This window comes from Hyposmocoma kahamanoa, unplaced genomic scaffold, assembly GCF_003589595.1.
Source record: "Hyposmocoma kahamanoa isolate Upper Pololo Valley unplaced genomic scaffold, ASM358959v1 66, whole genome shotgun sequence".
Lineage (NCBI taxonomy): Eukaryota > Metazoa > Arthropoda > Insecta > Lepidoptera > Cosmopterigidae > Hyposmocoma > Hyposmocoma kahamanoa.
This window is the reverse complement of record NW_020653854.1, coordinates 1,526,043-1,542,534: the sequence shown is the minus strand read 5'-3', so window position 1 is coordinate 1,542,534 and position 16,492 is coordinate 1,526,043. Positions and strand designations below refer to the sequence as shown.

Genomic DNA, 16,492 nt, shown 5'->3' with positions numbered 1-16,492 from the left:
TGAGCTAAAAGTTAGATCCATTCTTTGCTCAGTAGTTACAGCTCGAGCTCTTGTTGTTCAATCTAGAGTAACTGCATCGTATTGTGTTATATTTGTCCGTTGTAATCGTACGTTAAGCATTCAACGTCTGCGCTAGGCGGAACTCCTGAATTATAGAAGTCAATACTAAGTATTCGTCGAAGTAAGTATAGTAAAATAGAGTGAATAGAAACAAGTGTATTCGAATTACAACCGAGGGCTTCCTGACTGTTCCCTTGGTGGAACGGAAATTAATATTTATTCCCGAAATTTCCACTGATTAGAAAATTAAATTATAACAAACTAATGCACACAGAGAAATGTATCAAATTGATTGCTCATTGCTTCACAGCTTTATTAAAATCTACGCATTTCTCTAGTTCTTACAATATTTACATTAGAAATACATGAAAAACACTATAGACGTTCTTACAATACAGTCTACAGCACGCTGATATTTATCATTTGGAATTTTGATAATTTTTGCCGTAAGAAAGCTTCAGTGTAAATCCCAGGGGGCTTGCACAGAATTGGCCAAAATTCGGCAATGGAGGCTTCGAGAAGAATATTCCCATAAACCCCACCAAGACACCGGGCGTATGTTTCCGTTCCGGTGTAGGGATTTAGATAATAATATTTTATTTCGTTTATTATTTTATTTCGTTTTGGACATGGAAATTTATTTCGTTTGGTATGGATATTATCTAAGATCAGACCAAAGTGCGAATTTATGTTAAAAATTCATAAATTTGTCTATGATCTATTCATCCCAAAGACAAAAGAAAGAAGAAAGGACATCAAAAATTATGTTTTCTTTTTAGTGCCAGATTTTGAAAACAACTGAAAGGCCTATAAAAAGAATAAATAAGAATAAATTAAATAGACAAATATGTTCTTTTCCTCCGTACAGTTGATCACAGCCCCCCCCGTATAATACAATCCGCTTCACAAAACTGCACCGTGTATAGTAAACGCACGTATATATTTTACTTCACCTTAAATCTACCCTTTCTTCCTTTCGATTTCCATGAATAAATTTCTCCGTTTCTCAGGGACACAAAATGTATGTATGTACACGGCGAAATGGCAAACAAAACAATCAATACAAAAGCGTTTATTATATTTGTCAATACTTTTTAGACAATTTATTGGACCGAAGATTTACCTGACTACTCAAAACTATAAAAATTAAAAATTAATTAAGACTTGGCTGTATAGTGTTCAACCTAACAACATACATAAACGTAATGACAAAGAGCATTATAGGTATATTATGAATATAAGTCCTTTAGCACAAACTGTTTTAAGAGCAGTAGAGAGAGTTCGTCCAGGAAAGTACTGCCACCTTACATACTTCTGCCGCCAAGCACTAATGCGAGCATTACTGCGTTCCGGTTTCGAAGGGTAGGGGTGCTGATGAAATTACAAGTGCATGGGGCTTGTCAAGTTATGTCCCAGGGAGACGGACGCAGTGGCAGTGACCCTCCGATCTTTAAAGCTCTGAATGACACTGCAAATGTTATGAACAAGCATGTTTATGCATATGCTTCCGCTATCAAGCAACGAAGTGTTGGAATTATATTCCACCCCCTCTAAGACTCCTTAAAACTAAGTTTACGTTTAAAAAACATTTGAGGGAATTTATTTTTGATAGGCAAAAACTGGGTATTCCTAAACGCTTTACATAGCGGAGGCTTCTGGAATAAAGTCCCCTTGCTTCATGGACATTTATTATCATTTTATGTTACAATGGCTTTCATCGATATTAAGTACTGATTATTATTTTATTTTAATTATACCAATTATGAATTTGTATTACAATTATTTTAAATTTTAATTTTTTAATTTTTTACAGTTACTAATTTTTTTTTTATATTTTATAATGTACATAATTCTCACGTGATACTAACATAAGCACGCTACATTCACCTCACAATGTTTTTGTTTTTGATGCACCGCAACGCGCTACCCTCGAAGGTGATGGCTGAAAATCAGTGCCTTGCTCTTGAGCAAATTTTGCACTGAGCCACGACCTATTTGGCTTGCTTTAGCACACACAAGCTGTTGATAATTAGGTTAGTATTATGTTTTTATGCTTTTTTTCGTTTTAATTTTGATTTCTGTGTGTCTCTTTTAATCAATTTACTCTATTATAATGTTGTGTGTGTGATGCAAGACGATAAACGTTTTATCTATCATATCTATCTATCTATCATGTCGCATGAAGCCCACGACTTGTTCGTCCCGTCACCTGGTATTATAAAACAAAGAAATTGCAAATTAAAGTTAGAAGAAAAACAACAAACATACACACTTTTGTACAAGACAAGTTAATGTCACAAACAGATCCTTAATAAGTAACATAAACTATACATAACATAGTCCATGAACTTAGAGGATTACCATGAGTTTTTACCTCGTAAAACAACCTGTAAGTGGCTGAAACGCTAACCGCGAAAAGCCACGAAAAATAAGAAAAAAAAAACAAACGTATAGATTGAAAAACATAGAAGCTTATCCTGTCATACAATTACATCTACCCTTATACATCCCCTTCCTTCATACCCACCCTTCATGATGTTTGAAATAAACCCAAAAAATTAAACTACAGAACAGGCGCTTGTCGCCTTTTCCATTAATACAAAGTTGGATAGAATTTTTATGAAGAGGCTGTATGGTGAAACCTTAGCCTCAACTAAATGGGTGAAAATTAAAAAAAATACTTTGAAAACAACCACAGACTATTAAATGCTACAACTAAATTGTAATTCAGCCTGGTTTATTTACGTGAAGTTTACGTATATACGTTCTTACCTAGTTACTTAATTATTTGTTATATTTAACATCGTACACGAGCTTACAATGTATGATCTTAGATCAACAAGTTTTAACCAAAAACAACACGAACTCAGCTTAAAAGTGTTTTACGAGAAGCACCCGTTTGTTTAGAAATGTTCAGATTAGCTTCATTACTCCGTAACAACTCGATATCGAAAGGCCAAAGATGGTTATCTACTAGAGATACCAGTAACATGGCAAAATTTCGTGAAAGTTTGAAAGCTGCCAAAGGAGTTGCGATTTTATCAGGTGCAGGTATTAGTGCCGAATCTGGCATACCCACCTTCCGTGGACCAGAGGGTTACTGGAGAAAATGGCCGCCAACTTTACTAGCTTCACCGAGGGCGTTCAGAGACGATCCGAGTCTGGTTTGGGAGTTTTATCACTATAGAAGAGAGTTAGCAAGAAAGGCCAAACCTAATCCGGTAGACTTTTGTATAATAATTCATACTAGCAACCATAATTAAGCTAAAACCTAGTCATGTTAAAAAATAATTGCATCTGTATGCAATAAAGCCTGAAACACACTGATAGCAGGTGCGGGTCGGGTGCGTGTCGGGTCTGGAGCACGGCGGGTGTAGTTCCGTATATTTGCACGGGACCCGACCTGCGCCGTTCCGCGCCCGCTCGTGGTTTGATGTCGTCGAAATAAATACACGGAATTACAGCCGCGTGCTCCCCATCCGACACACACCCGCTGTCGGTGTGTTTCACGCTTAATTTACAAAGTAATATACGTACGACAGAGCCATGAAAACTACTGGTTATATATTTTAGGGCCATAAATATCATCGGCCATACCGTCGATATTATAGCCAAACTTATAAGTATACGTGCAGGTTTCAAAACGATATTTTTCTTCACCGTAAAGCTCATGGTAAATTTCAAAGTAATGTATTTTGTAATGTATGTATTTATTATCAAAAAATTTAAAGCAATTGCGAAACATTTCGGAATCCTATCCGGCTCCTGAAAATATGCTTTAAAATAAATACCTCAGATGTTTTCCAGGGTCACAAAGCCATAGCACATTTCGAAGCAAGGCACGCAAAGTCTAAAGTAGTAACAGTGATCACACAGAACGTGGACGCCCTCCACACAAGAGCCGGTACTAAGAACATAGTCGAGCTTCATGGGAATCTGTTTAAGACCAAATGCACTAAATGTGGAGATGTCGCTATTAATATTGACAGTCCAATTTGCGAGGTGAATAGGTTTTGAATCCGAAGGCTTCCTCCTAAGTGCCTATTCACATGGTTATTACTTTATACGTACCGAATACGCGCAGATGACGCGCGTATACGCGATTCAAACGCGATTCAAGCCCGATGCAGTCGCAACGGGGAAACCTTTGCACATGTTCACAAATTCGTATCGCTCATTTTGATAAGAAACTCCTCTGCAGTAGTAGTACAATGGCGTCGGTTGAGACAACACTGCGTAAGTAGTAACATAGTGTAAGTATCTTATTTTCAGCGTAAACTGAAACGTAAAAATAACCGACTCTACTGGGTAGATCAATTCACGAGCGAAAGAACCTTTACATACGTTAACAAATTCAGTGGCTCCCTAAACGTGCGTCATCTGCGCGTATACCAGTTGGTTAATTTTCCGAAAAATTTGAAATAGTGGTATATTTTTTTTTATAAATATTTCTGAAAATTTTAAAGATTATTAAAAAGTTGAAAAAATTTTAAATTATGATTCGAAGGCTCATGTTATGTTCTTCGTTTAGAAATATCTTTTGATTTTTTATTTAGCATAAATTAAAATATAAAATTGTGTAGCTAAAAGCAAGTTAGAGATAAACCGAAATTTAAATGATTGGACAACAGCAAGAAGCTTCAAGCTTCTTGAACAAAAGAAAAAAGAGAGAACCATAGCTAAAAAAATCTTTTTAGTGGCTCAATCGTTTTCCCTCAGTACGTCAAATGTGGGGAAAAATATGATTTTTTCAAAATGGAAATTTATCCGTGACCCAACGCTTCCCACACCGCACCTCCTAAAATGTAGGCTCGCATTGAAATATCTCGCCGATATCAACCATACTAGCCTATTTTACTTTGGTCTGAATATGGTTTCCATCGCACAGTATGCTCCGAACGATCTCAACGTTACGTCTTAATATTGCCAAAACGCAATAAGTATTAGGGTATTATTGTCAACTAAAAACATTATATAATATCAATTTTAGCAGCAGTAAAACTCCTTGTGAAAGAGTTCGTCTAAGGAAGTACTGCCACCTTACCTATTTCTGCCGCCAAGCAGTAATATCAGCATTACTGTGCTCCAGTTTTAAAGGGTAAGAGTGCTGGCGAAATTACAGGCACATGGGACTCGTCAACTTATGTAGAGTGACGGGCGCAGTGGCAGTGCCCTTCAAATCTTTGCGATTTAAAGCTCTGAGTGGCACTGCAACTGTTACGGACAAGCGTGTAGCCTACCATCAGGTACAATGCTTGTTCGTCCCGTCACTTGACTTTATTTTAAAAAAAAATCAAAGTTTGTACCACTTAAAAATATTCTTAATAATCGCTTAACCTGGAAGCCGCACATCGTGGTAATTAAATCTATAACAACGTCACTGAATGGCGCTTTCCGCGGCGTAGTTTGTTGCTTACCACGTAATGTACGGTAGGTACTCTATAAAGACTAATTAATGAAACCCACGTGACGTTATTTGGTCGGAATCTAGGGCTCAGCAGCTGAAACTAATGTTAATCTATTACAAATATTGCAAAATGAGCTTATTCAAATATTGTTTAATTATGAGTGTCTAACACCAGCTTTGAAATTATATATATAAAGAAACTAATTTATTGAGTGTTGTCACTATTTATACCCATGTGTGCTAACACGAAAAATAAAATCTGAAGATACACATAAATAAATGTCTTTGGTTTAGCTCCTTACAAATATTAATTTTAAATAAAATATAATCTCAGTACAGAGTACTAAAAAAACCGACCTCAAAAGTACGTGGAATTACGTTTTTTTTTTGGAATGGAATTACGGAATTAGGTTTTATTGAAATATCACCTAGTTCGCCACTATACAGGACTTGACACTGGAGATAATAAAAATCAATTCTCACTACTCAAAGTATATTGAGAGAAAAACGCCTTGAATTGGAGAAATAGCAAAATCAACCATTAAACCTAAATTAAAGTTTAGGCGCTATTTATAAAAACGAATCTTCATGCGTGAACAGCCACCCTTCGAGGTGGATGATTTTCTTCAAAATGAAATGGGACCACTATGGAAGTACCCCCTTTCCAACAAAAAAAAATCATGAAAATCGGTTCACAAATACCGGAGTTGTCGCGTAACATATATACAAAAAAAAGAACATACAGTCGAATTGAAGTCGGTTAAAAAGATGCGTCTAAGAAATACAAATAAACTTGTATTACGTCTACGTGACTAGGACAAACTATTAGCAAAATGAATATTGCTTATGGAAGAGCAAAAATTGACAACCAACTACCTACAAGCAAAAAGTTGTTTAAAATCCAATCCAAAATAATGAAATGTAACAACATGTACAGTATTTCGTACTATAAATCTCTACCTACTCGAAAGTTTGTCACTTCTAGTCACCGCTGATCTGTGTTTAACGACGCACGGGTTGGAAGCTGTTATAATGTTTCAATGTTTCAAATTTACCCATATCAACATAACAAAAACAGCACTATCAAACATTGAGGTAATAGTATGTAATATGTAATACCTACATATTATACCCCAATCCTATGAAAAAAGTTTTTTTCTTAATATTAGCCTAATTTATTTAGTTTTTTGTAAATAAACAATGCAGCACTCTCGCGTATGCAGTGTATTATGTACTCTAGCTAGTCGACGTGCTCATTTATGTGAATTTTATCATTCTTATGAGAATAAAGTTTCACCGTTTCGGCTGTTTCAGAGATAATCTTTTTCCACGTTAGCTTACAAGTCAGCCACTTTTTGATTAAATGTATTATTGTATTCGTTTTTTTAACAAACCAACGTTTCGTTTTGAATTTTAAATTTGAAACGTTTTAAATTTCCATTTAATTAACGTTAAGTGTATAAAAAAATATTTAACAAATGTGCACGTAGTACGTATTTATTCGGGCATCGGTAAGTATAATAGGAGAGGCGCACTATAAATTTCCGGAATGAATAAGAAAAAAATACTATAAATGGTCAGAAATGAATTTATTGTTTCTCAAAATATTCTCCGTTGGCGTTAATGCACTTTTTCTTACCAATATGTTACCAATGAACCAATTTTGAAAACATTTATGCCAATTCTCCGTGACAATCTCTGAAACATATTTTTCATACTCTTCGACAGTCTCAGATGAAAATCGTAGACCGCGTAACTGGTTCTTAATTTTTGGAAATAAATAAAAGTCACAAGGTACCAGGTCGGGATTGCACGCGAGATTGCTCATATGGTCAACGTTGTTCACCTTCAAAAATTAATTTGTCTGTCTGGTCGTGTGACAACTGGCATTATCGTGGTACAAGATGATACGGTGCTTACGGTTATTTTTAAGGAGTTTGTCAATAACTTCCGGCAAACAAATGGTCGTGTACCAATCACTATTCACGGTACGATTCTCCAAAGCAACAGTAGCCACGTGTCCAGTTTTATTAAAAAAAGAACCAATCATCCGCTTAGAGGCACTTTATACGCGCGCCACTTTGGTTGGTTTCGGCTCATCTCGAAAGACCCAAACGGTCGATTGCTGCTTTGTTTTGGGATCGTAACTATAAATCCATGTTCGTCACCTAATACTATGTCCCACACCAAATTTGACGCCCCTTCGTTGAATCTGGTAAGCATGGCATTGCAGCAAGTGACACGATCCGTTTTATGAGCCTCAGTATCCACCGAGAGCACAGCTTTTTCACACCTAAATGTTTGTGTCGTATTGATTGTATTTGACTCATGCCTATGCCTAATGTTGCCCCTAATCCCATGGTATATCACATGCCTGTCTGTTTTGATCATACGGCGCACAGCATTGATGCTTTTGTTGTTCACAGCAGTGGACGGGCGACGGTCACGAAATTTGTCACTGAGATTCACACGACCGCGTTTGAATTCTGCAAATCAGCTATAAATAGTCGTCTTTCATGGTGCTTCATCGCCAACAGCAGTTTGAAGCCGAGCGAAGCTCCGCTGATCTGTTAAATTACACTTTCAGTCGTAGAAAATCATACTACGAAAATTTTTACGATATAAATCCATGATGATATAGACAACCAATTTCTAAAATGACGCAACAATGTAAAAACAAGTGACAGTCAGATGAAACAAACTGTATTCTACAGCCAAAGAGTTCCATTTTCAAATGTAGTAATTACTTTTTAAATATTGTTTATGTAAGTGGCCAGTTCCAGAAACTTATAGTGCGCCCTATGTAAATATATGCCGCATGAGCATCTCAATGGGTCGCAGTGTACTTCATTGATTCACCAAAGTGTGACCATCCTACACTATATTAATATTAATAAAAAAAGGGAAAAAGGAAGTATCTTATTCTGGCGCACGAGATCAACGACATGTGTGGTGTGGCAGTGTAGCCTACACGAAAATAATCCCAATTATCGCTTAATGAATTCATTTCTAGCCAATCTCACTAACAACTTGAGGCGGGTGGATTTTTCTTTCTGGGTTATAAATATAAACTAACTATACTATTATAACAACTAACTAAAAATAAGAGCATAGACCATAAAACTAAGGAATAAAGTATAGAGGCCTATCATCCTCCGTAATCATTGTACAACCTTGGCATGCAATTTTAAATACATACTACGTCGTCCATCCTATAGTTGCCACTCGAAAACTTTTTGGACTCCAAAACAGCACAATAAGGCATTTTTCTAGGGTTTTAGAGAATTTGCAAGAAAGAATGACACAACCGTACCATACAAAGCGAAAATGGCGGATTGAGCTCAGAGAGGTTTCTCGAGACCACTTGGCACGCGTTAGACGCACGCTAACTAACCACTTCTGCTATATTTATTGTCTGTGGTTTGGTCTGCCTGTCCTTTTCCACTTCAGTTTGCGAATTTTTGGGGCTACTTAAGTCTGTACTCACCTCTTTGTGGAATCTGAGTGTTTACTCTCTTTTTCCGTCCGTCGTCCGAAACAATTATTGTCAATTATAGGTAATAGGTAGGTACCCTACAAAATCAAAGACGATGTCATATAAGAAGCATTCGCATCAAGCATCTAAATTTGGTCGAGTATTCGACGTTGGTCTGACGGAGAAGAGAAGTAGACACCCTATTGAATGACTACTCTCGTATATGTTTGTTCGAGAAAATTAAGTTTACTTTATATTTTATAGGCACTTAGAGATAGAGGAGCTCCTGACCAAGATTTCAAAGGTTCCGACATACCAATAAAAGACCTACCCCACTGCAAGAAACCAGATTGTGGTGGATTACTCCGTCCGTTTATAGTTTGGTTTGGAGAAATGTTAGAACTCTCTGTCATGGAGAGGGCTGGTATTTATTAACGTAGTTGTTTAAGTACTGACAATAGAAAAACATGTATATGCATTCAATAGATTTCTCATTGACTTCACCACTACAACGCCTTACGGTCAGTCTGTCATAAAATAATTAAAATTTACTCATGAAATGGGTGTATAGATCTATTACATTTCTGATAAAGCCACGTAAAGCCTCGAGCTTATTTAAACTACATTCAACGCGTTTTCTTTAAATAAGACATCGAACATAGCAGTGCTTCTATTATACTTACAATAATTATGATAATGTAATTCTTTTTTATATAATTATTAATTTATACGCATACGGTATTGTTTAAAGATCCATTCGTTCGTATTGGTATCAACTAATCGTATAAATTTTTCTTTTAATATTACCTTTTTTTGCAGATGCAGCAATGACAACTTGCGACGTAGTCTTAGTAGTGGGCACGTCGTCGCTTGTCACCCCAGCATCTCTTTTTGCGCCAATGGCCTCTCTCAGGGGAGCTGTTGTGGCAGAATTCAACATTGCAAAAACACCCGCCACGCCGGATTTCTCATATTATTTCGAAGGACCATCTGGGAAAACTTTACCAATAGCTTTGGCTTGATGCCAATATAAGACACCATTTCGTCAAATGTTTTATTGCACATAAACAGATTTAAATCCGCTAATGAGATAAGTAGATAAATGGCAACACGTAAAACACGTCAAGTTTTTATTATTAATGGCTACACATTGCGATAATGTCTTAGCAGAAGCGATCAAATACTATTTCGTCATCAACTTTCAGTTGAGATAATATTTTTGAAATTAAAAGTTAACCTTTTTCAGAAAAGTAACATATCATAAATGTCTCACATTTTTTTAGAAATCATTCAATGCCAGTGGTGGTGGCATTAAATGGTTTTTCAAAAAATATATATTTATTTTCCAAAATTGTCGCTTTATCTGTGGATGTGGTATCCAGATTATTATTAAATAGTGTAAGAACGCTATCTAACTTTGTTTTCATTTTAGTCCGTAATATAATCACTGTTTTTGCATTAAGTAATTAAACAGATTCACCTTTGTCCGCTTGTTTAATATGTGCATTAGTTTACTAAGAACATACAGTAGTATCGCAGTTCGTAGTATAAAATCAACTATGGCGGTAAGACAGTCTAGTGATATGGCAAAGTTTCGTGAAGCATTGAAATCTGCGAAAGAAGTCGTAATTTTATCGGGAGCCGGTATTAGTGCAGAATCTGGAATCCCAACGTTTAGAGGAGCAGGTGGTTTCTGGAGGAAGTATAATTCGCAATCCTTGGCGACACCAGGTGCTTTTAAAAGCAGCCCAAGTTTGGTTTGGGAGTTTTATCACTATAGAAGAGAAGTAGCAGCTAAAGCGCAACCTAATGCGGTATTTTTTTTGTTTGCTTAATTTTTACGTACCTTATACTTCGTTTAAGTAATTTAGGCGTTATATTTTACATGTATATTTTGCCCTAAAACCTGCCATTCTGAACCTTCTAAAATGTCGCGATACTTTTATAAAAATCAATTCTGAAACCAATTTTTTGCAATCAAATTTTTTTTAACCTGCAGCTCTCAAATAAAATTGCAAATCCCCAGGACTCACTCTTGTACCCCTAGGGGTCTAAATATCGCAGGTTTGGAAACGCTGCTACATCTAGTATGGATTTTGAATATATCTTTATTCTGTGATTTTTTACACTGAAACTTAAAATGTCAATGACTACTGTTCTGAAATAGAGTTCAATTTTGAATGCACATACTTAAGCTGTATATATTATGCATTATTGAATGTTAATGTTGTAATGTTGAAAACATCATTTGTTATCAGGGTCACATAGCCATTGCAGAGTTTGAAGCAAAATGTAGTACAGAAAAGAAAATAACAGTAATAACTCAGAATGTCGACAACCTTCACGGAAGAGCTGGTTCTAAGAATCTGATTGAACTCCATGGTAACTTGTACAAGACTAGATGTACTAAGTGCAAAGAGGTATTGGTGAACACAGACAGTCCTATTTGTGAGGTAAGTCACATATATTTGTAGGCAGACTTATCCCAGGTAAATTCTTTGTCTTTTCGCCAGCATAGGTAATTCAAATATATAGTGTTCCATCATTTATGGCATCAACTTATAGTGGCCAGTTACCATTGAATGGTTGTTTTGTTAGTGAGACATATTACACATCGTGCCATCAATACCCTCTAGTAGGCAGGCAATCAAAACAGGATATTACATTTATATTTTCGCCAATGATTGGAAATTCTGGTACAAATTCGCCCACTTGCCAGAACAATGTTTTATTTCTAAAGCATCGACATATATAGATAACATGTTGTTCTGACAAGCCGGCGAAATGTTGTAATTAATTATAAATTATGTTGGGAAGTATGTGGTATGTTCGTGTATGGAGTACTGCTACCAACTTTAGTATGGCTTTGCTACGTACCAACTGGCCACCTTGGATTCAATTGACAAGTGTGCCAAGAGGCTTATAGGTGACTCGGAATTAGTAGAGGCGAAGCTGCAGAGCCTTGAACACCTCCGTAAAGTTGTCTGCTTATCAGTATTTTACAGGATATATCACGGAGAGTGTGCGATGGAATTACACGATTTAATTCCGCCTTCTCATTTCCATCACCGGGGGACTAGGCGAAAGCTTGGCTTCCACCCCTATGTGGTGGATATTCCAAACATTCACACAAAGAGTTACACTTCCACATTTATATGGCGAACGGCTATGGAGTGGAATCCCCTGCCTGCAGACTTGTTCCCTGAACGTTATGACTTGGACCTTTTCCAGGCGAGAGTGAAAAGGCATAATTTAGGTGTGCATGCTCCATCATCAACCTCATCATCACTTTCCATCACGTGGAATAGAGGTCGAATGTGCACTTGTATTTGAATAAAAAAATAAACAAGTAATAGCTCGCTTACTTGTTTTACTTTGGAGGCATCACGAGCATGCTTGGTACCTGCACCTTACAGAAACATTCTATATTTTGATTTATATCAGGCATTTTGTTTAATTTTCAGGCCTTATCTGATAGGGGAGACCCAGATTCTACTTTTATAGGGTCAGATATTCCTGTAAATTCATTACCACACTGCAAGAAAACAACCTGCGGGGGTCTGCTAAGGCCACACATAGTCTGGTTTGGAGAAGGTTTAGAACCAGCTGTCTTGGAAAAAGCTGGTATGTTTAAATACTTATGGTTACTTATAAGGGAGTCACCATATTTATTGACTCTCATATGTTTAGTAAAATTAACTCTGGGGTACTACCCAAAACACCCTACTGGGAATCAAACTGGGCACTTCTTTATATACTGCTGAGTGCTTACCAGTTACCGAAATATTGATGAAGTCCCTATAACCATGGACCAACAACTGAAGAGGACTGCTATTAATCTCTATATGTGTCTCTGTGTGTGTACTACAGGTCGCAAGTCTCAAAATTCCGTCTTATATTTAGATGGCGCTAATCGATAGCCTTGGAAGTAGTTTATATTATGATGTAAATGGCGGCGGTTATCAAATAATGCCACTTTAACATGAAATATAAAAGTCCGTTTTTTCCCGGTAACATTAAACAAATATTGATCATTTTCTAAACTTTGACAAATATGCGTGTCAATAGATGGCATTGTGTGTTACAAACTAATTTATAAATTAACGCTTCCTAATATGGGTAGATGTTGTTGCGTTTTGGCGACGACAGGCACAGGGCAGGGAGAACTGGAAGTCTCTGGAGAGGGCCTATGTCGAAAGAGAAGTTGATGATATGGAGGTAATTATGTTTATATTCATTCAATCATTTAATTTATTATATAAATAATATATCCCCTTTTTGTGAACTCTCCAAATACGAATGCAAACTAAAATTGACCAGATATCTCTTGCTCCTTAACTACGATGAGACTGAAAATCTACTAAAAGTCGTCAAATAACCTCACACTTCCACACTCACAAACACACAAGCACTCACACACTCGGGCACACAGTCACTCACGCACTCAGACACACTCACTTACTCACGCGCGCACGCATAGTTTGTTATACTTATTTTTTACTTCCTCCTCAGTACTTTGTATTTCGACATTACTACTAACATGACTATCCTAGGGGTTGGGTGCCTGGAGACCCATATTACAAGCTCTGCTTAGTTTGGGCTCCAGTCTCCCACAATACATTACTCTAAGCTTACGTAATAATGTATATTTACTGTAATTGTAACGTTTCCTTGTATTGTGTTGTGGAGATAAATAAAGATATTATTATAATTATAGATAAATGTTGTACAGACACTACAACAGACTTATAATGAATTGAAATTAAAAACAAAAAAAAATTGAAACTATTTATCTTAAGTAATAGGGGTTAAAGTATGAAATTGCCGATTTGTACTGAAAATCTAAATTGTTTATTTTTTAAATTTTTAACAAATTTATTTAATCAAAATAGTTGCCATTATTATCTATACATTGCTGCCATCTAATGGGAAGGTTATTAATGCCTTTGCGATAGAACTCCGACGATCTAGACTGCACAAACTGTGTGAAAGCATTTTGTACCGCCTCCTGGGAAGAAAACTTCTTGTCACGTAGATAATTGTCCAAATCACGAAAAAAATGGTAGTCCGTTGGAGCAAGGTCTGGTGATTACGGAGGATGACGAATGGTTTCTAACTGCAGTTCCTGAAGGGTCAAAATGGTTTCTCGTGCTGTGTGAGGTCTCGCGTTGTCGTGGAGCAATAATGGTGAAGATCGATTCATGAGTCGGGGCTGTTTTACTGCTAGTTTTGTCAACATGGTTCGGAGTTCGGCACAATAGACATCTGCCGTTATTGCTTGACCAGATCGGAGAAAACTATAGTGAATAACACCATGCTGAGACCACCAAACAGTTACCATTACCTTTTTATTGGTAAGTTTTGCTTTAGGACACTGTTGTGGCATTTGACCTGGGGTCAGCCATTGCATTTTTCTTTTCCGGTTATCATAAAGAATCCACTTTTCATCACATGTTACAATTCGATCCAATATTCCTTCATTTCTGTACCGGTTCAACAAGGCAACACAAGTTTCAACACGCGTTTCTTTCTGCAGATCAGTCAAATCACGAGGCACCCATTTTTCGTATTTTTTTATTTTATTGATTTGACGCAAGCGAGTCAATATTGTGGGTAAGGTAACGTTAAACCATGCCGCTAATTCCTGGGTAGTTTGACTAGGATCGGCTTCCACTATGTCTCTTAATTCATCGTTATTCACCTGTGTGGGCGGTCTTCCTCGTGGCTCGTTCTTTAAGTCGAAATTTCCATCACGAAAGCGTTTAAACCAAAATCGCACGGTGCGTTCATTAGTAGACCCCTCTCCAAACGCAGCATTGATATTGCGGGCTGTTTCTGCCGCGTTAGTTCCGCGTCGGAACTCGTATTCAAAAATCACTCGAATTTTCGCAGTATCCATCTTTCTTGTCTAAATTGAATAACAAAAACAATTGAAAGTCGATATTCAAATGTTTCAAATTTAAAAAAAAAATCACAGAAACCATTTGAAAAAAGTTTCATTCGAAAACCTCAAACCATGAAGATTCTATGAAAATTCAAAGAACCTATTGCAATAAAACGGCAATTTCATACTTTAACCCCTAATATTAATTTTTAATTGGCAATTTAGGTCTATTATTTTTGCTATTAATTTAAGAATGGTTATGTTTTGTATTTTTTATTAATGAATTACGTTTTGACGCTTTATGCCAGAAACGCAAAATGGCCAATGTCACTGCCAGTAACAGGTCTTCCTCCTCCTGACCCACAAACTAATCTCCAGTAGCGGATGTCATTAGGTTGAAATAATGATGAGATTCTGATGTTTTATTAATTTATTAAAAGCAAAATATAATTTCCTCTACCTACTAAATAACTGATCTTTCTGTCTTAAAGGAACTTGTTAACTTTACAGCATCAATTAGGTATTACTAACTTATAATACAAATTATAACATTCGAGGAATGGATCGGCAATAAAGCCGTTATCATTATTATTAATAATATGGGTAGATAGCGCTACTTAATCTTAAAAAAATTAAAAAGAATTGCCAGCATATCTATAAAAATCTGTGCAATAAGCGCCATCTAGTTGATTTGTATGTTATCACTAAAAATTAGAATGGCTTTGAACAAAAATAGGTATTTGGTGCTCGTCGCGACATCTGCAGGCTTAGCAGAACCTGAAGACAAATTATCTCTTCTTGGAACTGTTATCGAAGAAGAGATAACTTTTGTCTTCGGGCTCATGTACCAAACGTGTACCAAATAATACTAAATACTCGGCTACGCCATCTTGTATCGCGAGTATCAGTCCTCTTGATTTATCGGTCCATACTATAACTGATAGATTTACTTATATACCTACTAGAATACTGGAACAGCATGTTAATTCAATATTATTTGCAGGGTCAGCAATGTCAACGTGTGATGTGTGCCTCGTGGTTGGCACATCATCAGTGGTCTATCCTGCCGCAATGTTTGCACCCCAAGCCGCACAGAGAGGCGCCATAGTGGCTGAATTTAACATTGAACCTACACCAGCTACACCAGACTTCCATTATTACTTTGAAGGTCCTTGTGGAACTACTTTACCACAGGCTTTAGCAGTTTGAAGTTATTTACTTAAGCTGCAAGACAAAACTATAAAATAAAAATAAAATAACAAAAATTATGTTTGAGAAAAATAAATATATTTAAAAGAAAGTAAGACACATGAAAAAGGAGAAGATAGACATAATTTTTTAATAATGATAATGAGGATGAATAATAAGTTATAATATGTAAATATGTACAAACAATATGTATTAATTTATTACATGTTAGGAACCAGTGAAACTTTGTGAATAAAATGTTATTTTTTGTTACTCCTTGTTTCCATTTTTTTGTTACTACCTAGGGTGCACTAAAAGTTTCCGGAACTGGCTACTTACATAAACAATATTTAAAAAGTAATTACAATATTTACAAATGGAACTCTTTGGCTGTAGAATACAATTTGTTTCATCTGACTATCACTTGTTTTTACATTGTGGCGTCATTTTAGAAATTGGTTGTCTACATCACCATGGA

At 36.3% G+C, this 16,492-nt stretch overlaps 2 protein-coding genes across 2 annotated transcripts; both read left to right on the top strand.

The window, feature by feature from the left end:
* Positions 1–2,957: 2,957 nt before the first annotated feature.
* Positions 2,958–9,989, top strand: LOC113231730 (NAD-dependent protein deacylase sirtuin-5, mitochondrial-like). The gene is made up of 4 exons (XM_026466218.1): positions 2,958–3,281; positions 3,868–4,062; positions 9,207–9,366; positions 9,762–9,989. Exons 1-4 carry the CDS (start codon positions 2,970–2,972, stop codon positions 9,962–9,964), a joined length of 870 nt encoding a protein of 289 aa, XP_026322003.1. The 5' UTR covers positions 2,958–2,969; the 3' UTR covers positions 9,965–9,989.
* A 427-nt stretch (positions 9,990–10,416) lies between these two features.
* LOC113231729 (NAD-dependent protein deacylase-like) lies at positions 10,417–16,183 on the top strand. The gene is made up of 4 exons (XM_026466217.1): positions 10,417–10,756; positions 11,201–11,395; positions 12,407–12,566; positions 15,830–16,183. The coding sequence occupies exons 1-4, from the start codon at positions 10,442–10,444 to the stop codon at positions 16,033–16,035; spliced, it is 876 nt and encodes a 291-aa protein (XP_026322002.1). The 5' UTR covers positions 10,417–10,441; the 3' UTR covers positions 16,036–16,183.
* The last annotated feature ends 309 nt before the right edge of the window (positions 16,184–16,492 follow it).

What these genes read in the sequence shown, in the direction of transcription:
- LOC113231729 (XM_026466217.1), top strand. Translation starts at nt 10,442, where the DNA reads ATGTGCATTAGTTTACTAAGAACATACAGTAGTATCGCAGTTCGTAGT. An exon ending in CTAAAGCGCAACCTAATGCG is followed by an intron (nt 10,757 to 11,200) that starts GTATTTTTTTTG and finishes ATTTGTTATCAG; the next exon opens with GGTCACATAGCCATTGCAGA. An exon ending in AGCTGTCTTGGAAAAAGCTG is followed by an intron (nt 12,567 to 15,829) that starts GTATGTTTAAAT and finishes TATTATTTGCAG; the next exon opens with GGTCAGCAATGTCAACGTGT.
- LOC113231730 (XM_026466218.1), top strand. Translation starts at nt 2,970, where the DNA reads ATGTTCAGATTAGCTTCATTACTCCGTAACAACTCGATATCGAAAGGC. An exon ending in GAAAGGCCAAACCTAATCCG is followed by an intron (nt 3,282 to 3,867) that starts GTAGACTTTTGT and finishes GATGTTTTCCAG; the next exon opens with GGTCACAAAGCCATAGCACA. An exon ending in CTCTGTCATGGAGAGGGCTG is followed by an intron (nt 9,367 to 9,761) that starts GTATTTATTAAC and finishes CTTTTTTTGCAG; the next exon opens with ATGCAGCAATGACAACTTGC.